The 18,435-nt window shown below is 44.4% G+C and overlaps 1 protein-coding gene across 1 annotated transcript; it reads left to right on the plus strand.

The window, feature by feature from the left end:
* Positions 1-1,927: 1,927 nt before the first annotated feature.
* On the plus strand, positions 1,928-15,681 carry slc16a12b (solute carrier family 16 member 12b). Its single transcript, XM_085760906.1, has 7 exons — positions 1,928-2,137; positions 5,551-5,654; positions 5,978-6,121; positions 7,092-7,442; positions 8,608-8,941; positions 10,186-10,445; positions 15,328-15,681. Exons 1-7 carry the CDS (start codon positions 2,025-2,027, stop codon positions 15,543-15,545), a joined length of 1,524 nt encoding a protein of 507 aa, XP_085617032.1. The 5' UTR covers positions 1,928-2,024; the 3' UTR covers positions 15,546-15,681.
* Positions 15,682-18,435: the final 2,754 nt, after the last annotated feature.

Raw genomic sequence — 18,435 nt, forward strand, 5'->3', positions numbered from 1 at the left:
CCCAGAGGTCCTGCTCCATCCAGAGGTCCTGCTGCATCCGGAGGTCCTGCTGCATCCAGAGGTCCTGCTCCATCCAGTGGTCCTGCTGCATCCAGAGGCCCTGCTCCATCCGGAGGTCCTGCTCCATCCAGAGGTACTGCTCCATCCAGAGGTCCTGCTGCATCCGGAGGTCCTGCTCCATCCGGAGGTCCTGCTACATCCAGAGGTCCTGCTCCATCCAGAGGTCCTGCTCCATCCTGCTCCATCCAGAGGTCTTGCTCCACCTGGTGGTCCTGCTCCATCCTGCTCCATCCAGAGGTCCTGCTCCATCCAGAGGTCCTGCTGCATCCAGAGGCCCTGCTCCATCCAGAGGTCCTGCTCCATCCAGAGGTCCTGCTCCATCCGGCGGCCCTTCTCCATCTTTCTTTCTTTTTTGTGTCATTGTTGTGTGAGCTACTGGACTAATTTGAATTTCCCTCCTAGGGATGAATAAAGTATTATCTACTCTACTCTACTCTACTCTACTCTACTATCTGGTTAGCGTGACGTAGGTGACGTGAATTTAGGTTTGGATCAAACTGAAAAGTGACGTCCGAACCTGTCAAAACGCCCTTAGACATTGGAGGAGCTGGGAATCGAACCACTGACCTTCTGGTTAATAAATGACCCGCTCTACCTCCATCTACCATCACATCTCATACACGCTGCTGACAGGTACAGGCACAGAGCTGGATGCTGTTGTCAGGGAAGGAGAAGTCTGGATGGATGGATGGATGGATGGATGGATGAGTAGATGGATGAATGGATGGACAGACAGACAGATGGATGGATGGATGGGTGGATGGATGGGTAGATGGATGAATGGATGGACAGACAGACAGATGGATAGATGGATGGTTGGATGGGCCGATGGATGGATGGATGATAAATGGACAGATGGATGGATGGATGAATGGATGGACAGATGGATGACAGATGGACATGACATGGTCTTCACCTCTGAGTGTGTTACCTTCAGTGAAACAGTGCCATCTAGTGGTGGAAGCTGCTGTTTGTTTCATGTGGAGTTGAACAATCTTCATCTGATGAATCATCAGCTCATAGATAACCAATAACAATAACCAATCAATAAATGATCAGTAATTGATCAATAACTGTTCCCATAGTTAGTAAGATATAATCAGTTATAACCGATCAGCTCTACTGGTGATTATTGATTATAGATTATTGATAACCGGTCTGTGTGACCCTGGTCCTGGTCCTGGCCTCTGTGACCCCGTTGTGGCTCTGGCAGTAAACAGGCCATAAATAAACACCAACATACTGGGAGATGTGGTGTCAGACTGGAGGCGCTTGTTTTCTGACACCTGACACCTTGACGGAGGCCTCCCCTCCCTCGGACCCCCACCCTACCCCACCCGGGGCAGGGGTGTCGGGTGGTGAATGAAGCGCTCCCCGTCACAGCTGCACATGTTGTTGACGCCTCGGCCACCGAGACACGAATCAAACGCTCCTGTGGACGAGGGAGCGCTCGGTTAATATCACACTGAGAGGAGGTTAATGATTCAGAGGAGACCGGTGCCTCTCTGCTCCGCTCCGGTCTGGTTCTGCTTGACTCCACCCCCCCACCACCCCCAACCGCCCACCCTCGCCCCCCCGCACTGACCTCTGACCTCTGCTGGATGTTGACGTGGAGGAGTCGACCTGCAGGATTCAGATCAGCAGGACAAACTGTTCACCTCTTCAATTAGAGGGACCAGACCAGACCGCCTCAGGACCAGGACCAGGACCAGGACTAGGACCAGAACCAGGACCAGGGACCAGGACCAGAACCAGGACCAGAACCAGGACCAGGGACCAGGACCAGAACCAGGACCAGGGACCAGGACCAGGGACCAGGACCAGGGACCAGGACCAGGACCAGGACCAGGACCAGGACCAGGACCAGGACCAGGGACCAGGGACCAGGGACCAGGGACCAGGACCAGGACCAGGGACCAGGACCAGGACCAGGACCAGGACCGACCCGGTCTGCATCTGCAGCCATGGCCCCGGGGCAGAAGCAGAGTGGGGGGGTTTCTCCTCCGGACGGCGGTTGGGGCTGGGTGATCGTCGGCTGCTGCTTCATGGTGACGGTCTGCACACGAGCTGTGACCAGGTAACACACACACACACACACACACACACTGATAAAGAGATGACGTGAACTAGTGAAGTGTGTGTGAGCGCTGAGCTGTAAACTGATCAACTAATCAATCAAAATTTTCTGTCAGATTGATCAGTCATAACATTAATCAAATAATCATCTGACTCTCATCTCATCTTTTTATATAATTTTTTGTTCATAGTGAATTCTTCATATTTTTATTCCTTACTTCTTTACGTATCTTGTTCTTCTTTACTACTCACTATTCCAAGAATACACTCAAACTCAGCTCATGGTGCTTTTAGTCATTATGGTCCTACTCTTTGGAATTCCCTACCTCACGAACTCAGGTCTGCTGCAACAGTATCTTCTTTTAAAAGCAGACTAAAAACATTTCTTTTTTCACAAGCTTTTAGTTTTTAATTTTTTTTAAATTTGCAATATTTCCCTCTATCCTAACAAGTTTTTTAGTTTTTAAATTGTTTTTAATTTGCAACATTTTCTTCTTTTTGTTTTCTATACGTATTTTACGAGCTATGTAATGTTGTGCTTTGTTTAGTTTTTGTGAAAGCACATTGAGTTTGCGCTTGTCGCATGAAATGTCCTATATAAATAAAATTGTTGTTGTTGTTCTTTGATCCTGTTACAAGTGAATTGGATCAATAAAAAGTTTTATGTCTAACATGCTAAGCTAAGCTAACCATGATGACACAACAACAACAGCTTCAGTCTCTGTCCGTTATAAACTGCAGCTTGTTTTACTGACGGGAGCGTCTGCTTCTGTCAACACCCAACACACACGCGCGCACACACACACACACACACTACAGCTCTGAAGGTCTCGGTCTGAGATTCTGACACCTGAACAAACACCTGACCCCCCCCCCCAATGCTGCTGACTGAGAAAAAATAAAGGGAAAGCGATTGACAGACATCAATCATCAGGTTACACAATGACAAGTGAGTTTTGGGCTCAAATTAGGAGGAAAGTAGGAGACAAGAAAACAAAAGGACATTTATTTAGTTTAGAAAAGGACAGCGTGCAGTGACATTAATCATTCAAATAAATTAAAAGATGGCTGCACCAGATTTAACACTAATTTCCATCTGTAGGCCTTGTCCTTGACATAGAGACAGACATCATGAATAAGTGCAGGTTGAAATACACAGTTCAGGGTAACAGATTTTTATAAGAAAGAAAAGACACTGTGATAAAATTACAAAGTGCAATTTCAGATATGGTAAATACAGGTGCCCATCACCTAAAAACGTGAGGTACACACAGCATAGTGCAAAATGCATTCATTCTAACAAGTTACCGCTACAGTTTCCTTCTGGGGGAACATAAAATCCAATGAACCTCACAATTAGAAAATCTACATAAGGTGCATAGTATTGTTCAAAACGTTGAAAAAGTACAAGTATGTAAGACTCCAGACGTGTCCTGTGATGTTCAGCCTCGTTTCACATTTAACAGAGCAGGAACAAAACCTGACAGAAGTAGTTCAGCTGCTAACATTTCCATATTTCGCACATTCTGTGACATAAACTGTAAACTGTCTTGTATGTAACAACATCTATTGCACGTCTGTCCGTCCTGGGTGAGGGATCCCTCCTCTGTTGCTCACCCTGAGGTTTCTCAGATTTTTCCCTGTTAAAAGGGTTTTCCATGGAGTTTTTCCTCAGTCGATGTGAGGGTCTAAAGACAGAGGATGTTGTTACGATGCCATGTAAAGCCCTTTGAGACAAACTGTTTGTAAAAACGGGCTATACAAATAAAATTGCCTTGCCTTGCCTTGCCTTGCCTTGCCTGTCAGGACATGCCCCCCCCCCCAAACATACAGCCACTGTAGAGGCTTATATACATTATATACATGTCTGTCCTGATGATACAAGTCAGCTGTGTAAAAATCAACCATGTGGGGGCTTCTTTTCATATTTCATAGAGGTGGGGGGGTCTGCTTCTTTTCATATTTAAAGGGATATTCTGGCGTAAGTTTAACCCATGGTCCAACACACCGTAACACCGAGTTAGACCCCCCCTCGAGAAATGAAGTCTGCTAACCGCTAGCTTCTCTGGTTGTAGCAACTTTAGCAATGACCGCACCATAACAAACAGCACAGCATACGGATCCACTATCCACCGATCAAAAAGCCACTTACAGCCACAAATAATGTTCAGAACAGCACCAAACATCATCAACAGTATAAACAGGGTCCCATCCCATAATACGAGGCATCAAACATCTGTTAGCTTAGCCTGGTTTCTATTGAAAAGAGACGAAAACAACTCACCCACTCTGCTCCAGTTATACGCTATGCAGCAACTTTCCGTGTCCAGCACAGAGTCCAGGCACTGACAACACACGTCTGAGGCCGACTGGCAGCACAAACATCTGGTTTCAGCACAAACATCTGGTTTCAGCACAAACATCTGGTTTCAGCGACCACCGACAGCACAAACATCTGGTTTCAGCACAAACATCTGGTTTCAGTGGCCACCGACAGGCAGTGACCACCAGACTGACCACTTGATTCCCCCATATCCTATCTGTGATGTCTGCTAGTTGTAGCCATGGTTACAGGTAGTCAGCTGTTGTAGCCATGGTTACAGGTAGTCAGCTGGCGTGGAGGCGATTACCGAGTGAAGTAGAGTCCTGCAGCTCAAGGATGAATGTGTGTGTATTACTCCATATAATGCAGCCAAAGTTCCTATGTATCTTGTTCCTTGTATCAGTTTATAAACGTTATTATCGAGTGTTCACAGGGAAATGAACGGAGAGAATCACGTAAACAAGCGCGAGATTAGACGCAACGTCACACGCGCGATCAGTGTGGTGGTCACTGCCTGTCGGTGGCCACTGAAACCAGATGTTTGTGCTGAAACCAGATGTTTGTGCTGAAACCAGATGTTTGTGCTGAAACCAGATGTCTGTGCTGAAACCAGATGTTTGTGCTGCCAGTCGGCCTCGGACGTGTGTTGTCAGTGCCTGGACTCTGTGCTGGACACGTAAAGTTGCTGCATAGCGTATAACTGGAGGAGAGTGGGTGAGTTGTTTTCGTTTCTTTTCAATAGAAACCAGGCAAAGCTAACAGATGTTTGATGCCTCGTATTATGGGATGCGACCCTGTTTGTACTGTTGATGATGTTTGGTGCTGTTCTGAGCATTATTTGTGGCTGTAAGTGGCTTTTTGATCGGTGGCTAGTGGATCCGTATACTGCGCTGTTTGTTATGGTGCGGTCATTGATAAAGTTGCTACAGCTAGAGAAGCTAGCGGTTAGCAGACTTCATCTCTCGAGGGGGGGTCTAACTCGGTGTTACGGTGCGTTGGACCATGGCTTAAACTTACGCCAGAATATCCCTTTAATAGAGGTGGGGGGGGCCACTGATCACTGATGCCTACCTTCTGGTCTCCGTCTCCAGGTGCATCTCCATCTTCTTCGTGGAGTTTCAGGATCATTTTGGAGCCGATTACGCAGCAACGGCCTGGATCCACAGTCTGGTGGACTGCACCACCATGCTCTGTGGTCAGTACTGGACCAGGACCAGACCAGAACCAGGACCAGACCAGGACCAGGACTAGACCTGACCAGGACCAGGACCAGACCAGGACCAGGACTAGACCTGACCAGGACTAGACCAGGACTGGACCAGGACTAGACCAGGACTGGACCAGACCAGCACCAAACCTGACCAGACTAGGAACAGAACCAGACCCAAACTGAACCAGAACCAGACTAGACCATTGTTGTATTGTAGGTGTTTGACAGTAGAAGTTGAATCTGTGTGTGTGTGTGTGTGTGTGTGTGTGTGTGTGTGTGTGTGTGTGTGTGTGTGTGTGTGTGTGTAGCTCCTGTGGGCAGTCTGATTGGTCTTCGCTGGTCGTGTCGTGTGTCCGTCATGGTGGGCGGAGTCTTCTCCTCCTGTGGCCTCCTGCTCAGCTCCTTCACCTCCAGTCTGGAGCTGCTCTACTTCAGCATGGGCGTGCTCACAGGTACACACCTGTCCTCACCTGTCCTCACCTGTCTCTACCTGTCCTCACAGGTACACACCTGTCCTCACCTGTCCTCACCTGTCTCTACCTGTCCTCACAGGTACACACCTGTCTCTATCTGTCTTCACCTGTCTCTACTTGTCCTCACAGGTACACACCTCTCTCTATCTGTCTCTATCTGTCTCTACCTGTCTTCACCTGTCTCTACCTGTCTCACCTGTCCTCAAATCAAATCAAAATCAAATAAACTTTCTTTATCCCGGAAGGGAAATTTGTCTTGGGCAAGTGGCCCAAGACTCACCTGTCTCTACCTGTCTCTATCTGTCTTCACCTGTCTCTACCTGTCCTCAAAGGTACACACCTGTCTCTATCTGTCTTCACCCGTCTCTACCTGTCTCTACCTGTCTCACCTGTCCTCAAATCAAATCAAAATCAAATAAACTTTATTTGTCCCGGAAGGGAAATTTGTCTTGGGCAAGTGGCCCAAGACTCACCTGTCTCTACCTGTCTAACCTGTCTAACCTGTCTAACCTGTCTCTACCTGTCTCACCTGTCTCTACCTGTCTCTACCTGTCTCTACCTGTCCTCTACCTGTCTCTACCTGTCTCTACCTGTCCTCTACCTGTCTCTACCTGTCTCACCTGTCTCACCTGTCTCTACCTGTCTCACCTGTCTAACCTGTCTAACCTGTCTCTACCTGTCTCACCTGTCTCTACCTGTCTCTACCTGTCTCTACCTGTCTCTACCTGTCTCTACCTGTCCTCTACCTGTCTCTACCTGTCTCACCTGTCTCACCTGTCTCTACCTGTCTCACCTGTCTCACCTGTCTCTACCTGTCTAACCTGTCTCTACCTGTCTTTACCTGTCTCACCTGTCTTTACCTGTCTCACCTGTCTCACCTGTCTCTACCTGTCTCTATCTGTCTTTACCTGTCTCTACCTGTCCTCCCCCATCCCCCCCGTCCGTCCAGGTGTGGGCTTCGCTCTCTGCTACACTCCGGCCATCTCCATGGTGGGTCTGTATTTCCGGCGGAGGAAGGCGTTGGCGTACGGCGTGGCCATGTCGGGCAGCGGCATCGGGACCTTCGTGCTGGCGCCGCTGGTGCAGCTGCTGATCGAGTCGTACTCGTGGCGGGGGGCGCTGCTCGTCCTCAGCGCCTTCGTGGCCAACCTGTGTGTGTGTGGCGCGCTGCTTCGACCAATCACGGTGCTGGAGGAGGAGGAGGAGGAGGAGCCAAAGCCAGCAGCAGAGGAGCCAGTCACAGGCAGAGATGGACAGAGTACTCGACCCCAGTACTTGAGTAAGAGTACAAATACTACTGGTCAAATTTACTCCGTTACAAGTAAAAGTAGCTCAGTCCACATGTTACTCCAGTAAGAGTAAAAAAGTACTTGCTTTTAAAGGTACTTAAGTATCCAAAAGTACATGCTTTTAAAGGTAGGCTACTTTAAGTCAAAGTCAGAGTCAGAGTAAATGTCTTATTGTTCACATCAGTGAATGACTCTAATAGTTTGTAAATGAATGTAAGGAGCTTTTAACTCTTGTTAGTGAGAATGAACTCTTTGAAAGCAGCTGCACTGATGTGCTGCTTTTACAACCACAATGTTCTATAAAGCTGCAGAAACACCTAGAAAAACAAATCAAATGAATGGGATCATAAGAGGACAGCAGTTGTCATTTTCGCGACTCGCGGTATAGTTTTGAGTTGACAAACGCAGTCGAGAGCGTGGCTACTTTGGCGGTATCGTATTTCCGCTTTTACATAGATCCGAGTGGAGAGCTGCACTGTGATAGGTTTCCTTCTTTCACAAACACAGCTTGTGTCCAATAGGATTTTAGAAAAAGACCTGAAAGTAATGAGCACTTTTCAGCCTTCCTACAAATTAACTCGAGTAAAAGTGAAAATATTAGTCTTGGAAATGTATTCAAGTAAGAGTAATAAGTACCAAAGAAAAATAATACTCAAGTAAAGTACAAATACTCTGGATATGTACTTAAGTACAGTACTCAGGTAATTCTTTTTTTTAAACAATATATTTATTAACATTTTCTTACATACACATACACTTGTATTACATGCAGTTATATCAATATGTAGATCTGTGCTCCATTAATGAAGGCACCTGTTATGGTACAAGTGTTGTACAAACCAGACAAACAAACATTACATACACACATCACAAACATCCACTTCTCAGCCATAATACATTTTGTACATAATTTAAGGGTTTAATACAATTGCGGGTATTTGAACTCATTAATCCTGTTACAAGGTTTACGTGACTACTTATTCCTCTTCATTGTCATTTGCTAAATCGATACAATTAACAAACACATTAAACGGTTTCCATATCTCTTGGAATATGCCTTGCCTTCCTTTTCGTATGTATGTCACTCTCTCCAAATAAAGGTTGTCAGCATCTGTTTCACCCAATACGTAACACACTTACTAAATTTACTCCGTTACTGTCCACCACTGGTCACAGGTAACCTGGCGCTCAAACCGTCCGAGGACTCGGCGCCCGGCCTGCTGGGCTCAGGTGTGTCGGGAAGCCCCGCCCCTCAGACGCAGAGGGGGCGGGGCTTCGGCGCCGGCCTGCTGTCCAGTCAGGACTTCCGCTTCCTGCTGCTGCCGGACTTCCTGGGCCTGGCCGTGTCCTTCCTGTTCCTGGCGAGCGGCTGCAGCCTCCCCTTCGTCTACCTGGTGCCGTACGCGCTGAGCGCCGGCGTCGGCTCGCAGCACGCCGCCTTCCTCATGTCCATCCTCGGCGTCATCGGCATCGTGGGCAACATCACCTTCGGCTGGCTCACGGACCGCAGGTAGGGCGAACGATGACCTCACACGTCACTCTGTTGATGCCATCCCATAATGCACCCGTCAGACATGTTTCCTACCACAACTACACCAGTTGTGTAGTGGGTAAACCGCTTTCTAGGTGGCAAACTGTTCATACTTGTATCACATAGACCGGTGGTTCTCAAACTGTTTTATATCAAGGACCCAAAACTGACACAAACTAGACCACGGACCCCCATTGGACAACACACCAGAAATACACAAACTATCAATGTACGTTTAAATTAGGCGTAGCTACATTTTTGAAAGATTATAGAGAAATTTCTGGAAAAAAGTGGCACAATTTCTCCAAAAAGTTGAAACATTTCTAGAAAAAAGTGGTAAGATTTCAAGAAAAAGTTGGGGACCCCCTTGAACTTAACTTCAGTTGGATAGTTTTGTTGTACTGGGTATACTAACATATTTATGCATTTCCAGTGGGTCTACTGAGTAAACCTGAGTATCACAGACTGCACCACTGTCCCCACGGCGACCTCTGATCTCCAGCTGCGTCTCCGTCTTTGTCTCTGATCAATAATTGAAAACTGATTTAATATTTGACCGAGGCCCAGAGGCCCAACGGCATCATGGGAAGTTGGAGACTCTGGACAAACCGAGTGAACTCTGACCTGAAAAACTTGAAACTTTTTTGTCTGTTGGTTTGTTTCTTTCTTTCTTTGTTGTCTGTTTTTTATTTTTTTTTAGAAACTTTATTAAGTCAACATGGTGCAGTACAATTCAATACACCAACAGAACATCGGCAGGGGGTTTCAATACAGACAATACAATGCAGAGACAAGCTTTCATACAAAAACATTGTAAAGTGTACATAAATTCAAATGTTTTTATAGCTTTCATGTTGATGGATTTTTTAATAGACTTAATGTATTCATTCATTTTCAAAAATAAGAAAAAGTGGTTTTTGATTAGTGTTAACGACATTTATGAATGTGCCATTTGGCTAATTGTATAATAAGATTGATGATATAGTATTGTTTTTCTTTAGAAGATGGATTGTCAGTGAAGCCAAACAATACATGTTCAAAGCTGCAGGGAAAAAAGAGGTTCAATCGAAAAACAAATCAGGTTACAAATATCTTCCCATAATTTGGTTGAGAAAGGGCGAGACCAAAATAAATGAAAGATGTCGTTGTAGTCAGTTTGTTCCTGGTCCTCCAGGGGAATAAAGATGGCGGCCTCTGAGCTCCTCCTCCTTCCTGTTCCTCAGGTGTTTGAAGCCGTACCGTTTGGCCTGCTACGTGGTTTCCGTGGCGATGGAGGGGATGTGCTGCCTCGTCGTGCCGCTGCTCCGCTCCTTCCCGCTCCTCGTGCCCTTCGCCGTCCTCTATGGATACTTCGACGGCGCCTACGTGGCTCTGATCCCCGTGGTAACGTCGGACGTGGTGGGGGCTCCCTACCTGTCCTCGGCGCTGGGCGTCGTCTACTTCCTCCACGCCATCCCATACCTCATCAGCCCGCCCATCGGAGGTGAGTGAGAGACACTTCCTGATAATTATATCTAAAGGTTGAACATGGAGAATGAGCAGAACACCACCATCTACTGGTCAAGAGAGGGATTGCAACAACTGGAAAATAAGTCATTGTCGAACCCATCAAAATTTATGAAATTATTTAATTCAGACTAAATATAATTTTGTATGTGAAAGCAACACTTGTGTTCTGCTCCCTCTAAACGCACAGTGGATATGTTACTTTACTATATATTATTATTATTATTATAATTACTATAGCTTTTAATAAACATTCTCAATATTCAACCTTTAAACTGGCTCAAAGTGGAACAGACCTTGTTGCCAGAGCAACGTGCGCTCAGGTGTCAGAGACACGCTGACGGTCCGTAGGCGCTGGCTTGTGATTGGTCAGTGGGAGGTGCAGGCTGATGCCATGACATCACAGCACTGTAAAAGAGGACCATTGACTCCCGTGGTAAGGGTTTAAGGGTTTAAGGGTTTAAGGGTTTAAGGGTTTAAGGGTTTTGCGCCCCGATTGCAAAAGCGCCCAGAAAACCCATTCACTCCAATGTATGTGTGTTGCCCACTTGCTGGTAAATTGATGAAAACGGCCGTGTTTTTGTTTTTAGGTGTCTTGGTCATATCGAATTATACTTATAATTTGTTTATTATGTGGTATATTGATGTGTTGATGATAAGAAGGTATCACCGCCGACACGTCTTCATTTGTATTTAAAAAGAAGTTTATTAACAAGAAGAAGAACAGTGGACAAAAAATGCCGAATCCTGAAGCATCCCTGGTGCCAAAGTGAGATCTTCCTCTCAATGGCTCAACACCTTCTCCCAACATAAGGATATAGCTTACCATAATAGGCATTAAGTGTTCAACATTGCATAACATGAACAATTCCTGTAAGTGTTTAATACACAGTTCATGTCTTGCGTCTATGGACATGAGACAGGATCTAGCCTATAGAGTTTTACAGGGTTGCCAACTCTCACGCATCTGGCGTGTGTCACACGCTTTTAGGTCCTGTCTCACGCTCTCACGCCACTCAAACAATTCTCACGCCAAAATCAAGCGATTTGGCAAAAAAAAAAAAAAATTTAAAGCAAGCTTTGGCACTCGTCAATAGGCTCTCTGGTTGGTGCGCGCGATGCTTATCCGCGTGTCGATTGGACGGCTGCTCAAGCCTGTGATCACAGCACAGTAGGACGGGGAGTTGTCGATCCGCGACCCCCCCCACCCCCCCACCAACAGTGGCACGGTGCTGAAGCCTGGACCCGACTTGGTCCGAATCCGATGGCCAAAAAAGAGAGGGAGAGAGCGAAGCCCGAGACACAACCTGACCTGACCGAGTTATGTTTTCAGACTGAACGCGGCTCGAACTGACGCCTGCGGTCGGGCTGGTTGGGCCAGTCCGTTGAAAACTATAAAATCAAGATGCAGACTGGGTAGCACAAAAGTACAGCCAGGCAGCTCAGTCCAGAGAGCAGAGGAGAGAGAGACAGCGCAGCAACAGGTGTGTGTGTGTGTGTGTGTGTGTGTGTGTGTACGTCTGTGTGTACGTGTGTGCGCATGCATGCACGTGTGCCATACCTGTAAACTCTGAATGGGTATGTAGAATGTTTATTACAGAAGAGAAACACACATTTCAGGACCTGACTTGTATCATCAGGCTGTAATAGAAGACTGAAAATCACTGGACATGTCTGTTCTGTCCTTTCATATATTAATAGGCTCAATAGGCTGGTCCAGGCCAAAAGCCACAGCTCCCCACTAGACCAGTTTCATACACTCCAGCCATACAATGATAGGAACCACAGATCTGCTTTTTTCCCTCTTATCTGAAGCAAATGTTGTGTTTTCCCTTTATTTTCTTCTCAGAGTACACCAGAATGCTTCAAATACATGTTAAAATCACATTTTTTTCCTGGGGGGGTGCCCCCAGACCCCCCTAGAGGGATATACGTATTTGGTCACCTATTACACCTCTAGCCTACTCAGTTTGCAGGAATAATGTGTGTGTGTGTGTGTGTGTGTGTGTGTGTGTGTGTGTGTGTGTGTGTGTGTGTGTGTGTGTGTGTGTGTGTGTGTGACAGAAAAACTACAATAAACATAACTATTATTATAGACCAAACCCCCCCCCCCGCCAACAGAATCTCACTCCAGCCCAGGACCAAAAGTTGGCAACCCTGAGTTTTACGACCTTGCATTCATCCTCTGGACGAGGCCAACATAAACTTAAGCAAGGCTCTCACAGGAAAAATGTGAACAACAGGAAAGACATTCTCCTAGGGTACATTTCACAAGAGCCACTCATTATCTAATCTATTACTGTTAACTACTGTTAACACCTAATGCAACATCTTTATATATCTATAAATGTATGTGCGTCTTTCTCTCTTATAACATCTACCTTCGATTTGTTTACTTCTAAGCAAAACATGTCCAAGCAGAGCACCAATTCACACTTTCCTTCAATTCTCAAAAAAAGGCACACATACAAAGAATAAACATGATGTTAAAGCTAAAATTTCAGGTGAATACAATTACAAAATGTAGATTGAAACATTAATGTAGACAACTGTTTCTTTTATTTATTTTTTTACTCTCCTATGTGTTAATGTTTATCTGTAAAGGATCCTCAATGATGCTATTAACGTGGGTGATCTAGAAATGTCCTTAAAGCAGAACTATGCAGGATTTGGGCTGTAATTATTGTAGCTCAGAGTCACTGTGATGGTTGAGTGACCTGTTATGAAGTGAATGGGGTCTAGGCCAATACGCTCACCCCCCCCACTGGCTGAAAACCGCACTTGCAAGATCAGTCGTCCGTCTCGGTGTTACAAATCTCGTCAATGGATAGAAGTATCGCGAGAAACTGCCTTACGGCAGTACGAGATAAGAACGCATATGACGTCATGCATGTCACGAATCGTGATTGGTTTGAGTTGGGAAAGTCGGAGGAAACCATGGTAACATGAAAAGTTTACTGATGAAGTTCAGCTTGTGGCTAACGGGGAGCTAATGCTAACACAGATACACACACCATGGGTCTTTTATAAGATAATGTAATACATCATGACACACACACACACACCTTCGCGTTTTGGAACCTTTATTCCTGTGTGTGTGTCTGTGTCTTTGTGCCTGTGTGTGGCTGTATTAGCGTTAGCTTGGTGTTAGCGTTAGCTCCGTGTTAGCGTTAGCTCCGTGTTAGCGTTAGCTCCGTGTTAGCATAGCGTTAGCTCGGTGTTAGCGTTAGCGTTAGCTCGGTGTTAGCAGGGCTTAGCAAACAGCAGTAAACACAAGCACGTGTAGGGGGTGGAGGAGGTGGCGGCGGCGAGGTTTTACGACAGTGACATGTGCCTCCCAGAACTGTGGGGGAGCTCCGGAGGGGGAAAAAAAGAGAAACCAACGAAGGAGCGAGCTATTTCCGGCCGACTTGCAAAGTTCTGCTTTAAATTATTGAAAACACCACACTGCTCATTCACCACCAATGCAGAGATGTCAGTTCTTTATTCCTCCACCAGGAGGCGCTGCCATTGGACCGATGCTGTCGTTACCATGGATACTATATAAGGGTCATTCCAGAATTGGAGGACATTTCATGTCCCACCCATTCATTTTCAATAAATCATGCATGAAATTCCAAAACTTGCATTTGTGGTGAAAATTATAATTACTCTGAGACAAAATATAAATATAGTTATACAAAAACTGGTTCCAAAATATTATTTAAAATACATAATAACTCTAAGCACCCCCTAAAATGGCCTTTTTCTCTTGTCCCACCCTCTTAATGGCCAACATGCATGTCAAATAAAGCGGTTAAAATAAGTTTAAAATTTTAATTTTTTTGTATGATTTTGTTGATTTATGTCTTTTGTAAGTGTAAAAACACTTAGTTTAATCATAAACATATTTTAAATAAAAGTAATTTTGCACTAAAGTTGTGTCCCACAACATCCACGCAACCCTGTTACCAAAACCTTTTTAGCAGAGAAGAAGAAGAAAAAGAAGTATAAGACACATGACACAAAATAATTTGTATTATCAAACTGTTAGATAATAGCATGGGTAGACACAAAGTAAGTCCTCTCTTCTATTTTTCATATTTTTCATATTTCGTCTGCCCTGATTGAGTGCGTCACTCTAACCAGTGCAACCCTGTTACTCATATTACCAGAATAAGGCAAAATATTTTCAAAGTTTTCTTTGTTCCTTTAAATAACTAAGTTTGTTCTCAACCTTACAGTAACATTACATTCCATAGCTAGCATCTTTCTTCTGCTAAACAGCTGACATAAGCATTGATTTGCAACCCTGTTACTTGCAACCCTGTTACTCCAGAGTAACAGGGTTGCGATTTATGTCATAATCTACAATCAAAAGTAATGAATCTATTCAACCCTGTTACTTTGTTCAACCCTGTTACTCTAATTTCAACCCTGTTACTGTGTCATTTATCTTAAAATTATCTTAAATGACTGTATCAGCTCATGAGGGTTTATCCTATTGTCATTTTGGTAGTGTGTATGATTATATTTATTATGTATTTTGGCAAATATTTATAGATAAATACTTATATAATACCTTTACAGGTTCCTGAGTATTGGTAACAGGGTTGCACCAAGCAGCACACACAATATATAAAATATCTAATAAAAAGTGTCACTTTGAGTCCTGAGCTGGCCAAACATAATTATTTGATGATTAATTACCTGTATTTCTTAAATATATAGCAGAAAATGATCAAATAAATAGTAAAATTTTGAGGTGTTTCAGTCCTTAAATGTCCTCCAATTCTGGAATGACCCATATATCTCTATGGTCCTTACTCTCTGTTCCAGTGCTCTAACCTGATCACTTCTATCTCTTATCTGATTGGCAGGTTGGCTCGTTGACGTCACGGGGAGATACACCGCCACCTTCCTGCTCAGTGGCTCCGCCCTGCTGGCCAGCGCACTCATCCTCTCCACCGCCGTCGGGTTTCGACGCTGCTACCGCTGCCGCCATTTGTCCACCGTTGCCGAGGAAACCAAAGACACCAGGCCTGAGGCCCTGAGCCTGTCGGACCAATCAGACTTCAACAAGGAGGCGGTCCCTTAGGCCGTGGCCTCGGAGGAAACGACCAGTTAGATTCTGTCATGCCAAAGACATCTGGACGGTACCGAGTGCTGTGATTGGACGAGCCAGGTGTCAATCAAATGAAAGCGGTTGGAGGGTGACAAAACTTAGTGTTTTATTTCATGAAGATGGTGACACCTCCATCACTGACTTCAGCTGTTGACTCTGAACTACAGCTCCCATGATGCCCTGGGTGAGGTCAGCTGACTCAAGAACTCCTCAGTGACGTTGAATATTTTTTAAATCATTTTTAAATTTTTAACTGTTGATGTTTTTTATTTTAAATATCTCAGAGGGCGACGCCATTGTTCACCCACTGACCCTGAATGCATCATTGTGACCTCACACGACCAGGGTCAGACACAAAAACTGGAAAAAAGACAATCACAGAACATTTACACTGTTTTTGATCTGTTATTGGGCCTTCTGGTGGTTATTGATCTCATCTGTCCACTAATAAAAAGATAAAAACACTGAGCTGTTGATCAGTTATTGATTATGTTGAGATAATAAACCCAGTTCATAATCTCAACATGAGATAAGCGAAACTCGCATCTGCAGCATATTCGCAGTTTGCAGTGTGAATGCACCCCCAAACATTTCACAATTTCCTGTTGTTTATTTGCCACGTCCCCGGTGTGAATATTTATAGTATACAACATCTCTAGTGGTATCAAGGGGTGCTGAATCCAAATCTGCTGTATATGAAGCTGAGAAATGTCCCCCAATGCCTCAAAATTGAGAAGTCCAACATGACTGTCACAGTCAGGCTGAAATCTATTTTTCTATCTTTTTGAATAAACAAGGTGCAAACATGGATTAAATGTGCTTTTGTAAATTCTCCTACATGGACAAGTCAATGCCATTTTCAGATTTGAGATGTGATGTGAAGAAACTTCTGAGATATTGCCAAAATACATTAACCAATAGTATGTGGATATGTGGAAAAGAACTGAAGATGAGGGGTGAAACGCCTTCAAGCAAGAAAAGAAGTCCAGTTGCTTTTTACTACAACTCCACAAGAATAAGACGACCTGGATGACTGAGAACCTTCACGGACACTTAACCAATAGTAGTTTAACAATGAATAATTACTTAGCTATCATCATTATTGTTATTTTTATCAGGCTACTTTTACTGAATTAGTCAATTGGGGACCAAAACCATGGCTGAAGCAATAGACTAGTACCCAAGAAAGCCTAATGTCATCAGGGCACAGTTATGAATCATATGCTAGAAAGATAATAAGCAATAGACTATTACCCAAGAAAGCTTTACACTAGAACCACCATGAGGTCACGACCTCTCTCTCCTATTAAATACATTTAACTCTGTTTTCGTCTCCCACTGGATGACTTTTCCTAAAAGTCGCGTTTGGGGAATTCTGGTGTAAAAGAGAGAGAAAATAAGAGTGGTCGTCTTGACCTGCATCCATTCTAATGCAAAAAAAATGGTAACTAGACTGCATTTATATACTAGCCATATACATTAGGCCTATATAGCCAGACAGACTCACGGCTCAAAACTATTTAGAGTAATGCTTCACATCCATAGACACAAGTTGTGAGCTGCACATTCACCACGCTATGAGATAATAACACAACGTTACCAGACAGAGTTGTTTTAGAGGGAAATACAGAGACTGATTATAGCTGCTGCGCAGCAATGGGTCGGGTCCGGGCTACTTTTGGGCATATTTAGGCAATTCTGAGCAAATAGGAAGACAGGACAGTTGACCTTAATGTCCAATTTGCATCAGTTGAGGATTGAACCCACAACCTCTAGAACCAAAGACCGTTGTCTATCGCACTGAGCTAATTGACAAGTGGCAGTGCAACAGTGGCTTCACAAATTGGGTAAGCCATTCACTGTCGTGTAGGCAGATTTGAAACCACAGTAAAAAGAAAAATCAGTTTTTGAGGTAAAATAATGATATGTATTTGTAAAACATCTACTGTGACTCTAAGATGTTAGGAGCCTTCGCACATGGTCCAGTCCAAGCTATTTGGATTTTTAAACTTAGAGGCTTGCTGTGATGCCACCATCAGTACAACTGTTTTGTGTTTCGTGTTGAGGACAACTGACATTTTGATCTGTCATCATCATCTTCACCCTCGCTGGGTCTCGAACTCACAACCTCTGACACCAAGAACCAGCTCCTAACTCGCTGAGCTAATTGGCTGATGGTGAGACCTGCTGTGTAGCTTCATTTATCCACTCAGGTGAGTCAGTGCCCGGGCAGCTGTTGTGAACGCAGATTTCAAAAATGGTCAAAAAGTCAGAAATTCTATTATCTAAACAAAAATCTGTTAATACATAAATTGCATCTAGACAGCAAAACAGCTTGAGGACATGTGACATTTTGATCTGTCATTGTCATCATCACCCTTGCTGGGTCTCGAACTCACAATCTCTGACACCAAGAACCAGCTCCTAACTCGCTGAGCTAATTGGCTGGTAGTGAGACCTGCTGTGTAGCTTCATTTATCCACTCAGGTGAGCCAGTGCCCGGGCAGCTGTTGTGATGAAATGGTCAAAAGTCAGAAATTCAGTCATCTAAACAAAAATCTGATAATACATAAATTGCATCTTGACAGCATGGAAATGTTGGTGATTTGTTTTTAATGATAAGTGTTTTGCTTCATAAGAGAAAATATGATGTTTAAAAATTCCAGTCTCACATTGGCTGCAGTTGTTCCCATGAGAGCAGAATTCAAAATGTTCTCAAAAATTCAGTTTTTGAATTAAAATTCTGATATTTGCTAAACTTCATCAACCATGACTCCAGAATATTCTCATTTTTTTCAGGAAGTTTGAAAATGTATTTAGCAAGAATTTGATGGTATATGTTTACAGTAGTGTTTACAGTCAA

This window comes from Trachurus japonicus, chromosome 19, assembly GCF_045865225.1.
Source record: "Trachurus japonicus isolate A0001 chromosome 19, Traja_1.0".
Classification (NCBI taxonomy): Eukaryota; Metazoa; Chordata; class Actinopteri; order Carangiformes; family Carangidae; genus Trachurus; species Trachurus japonicus.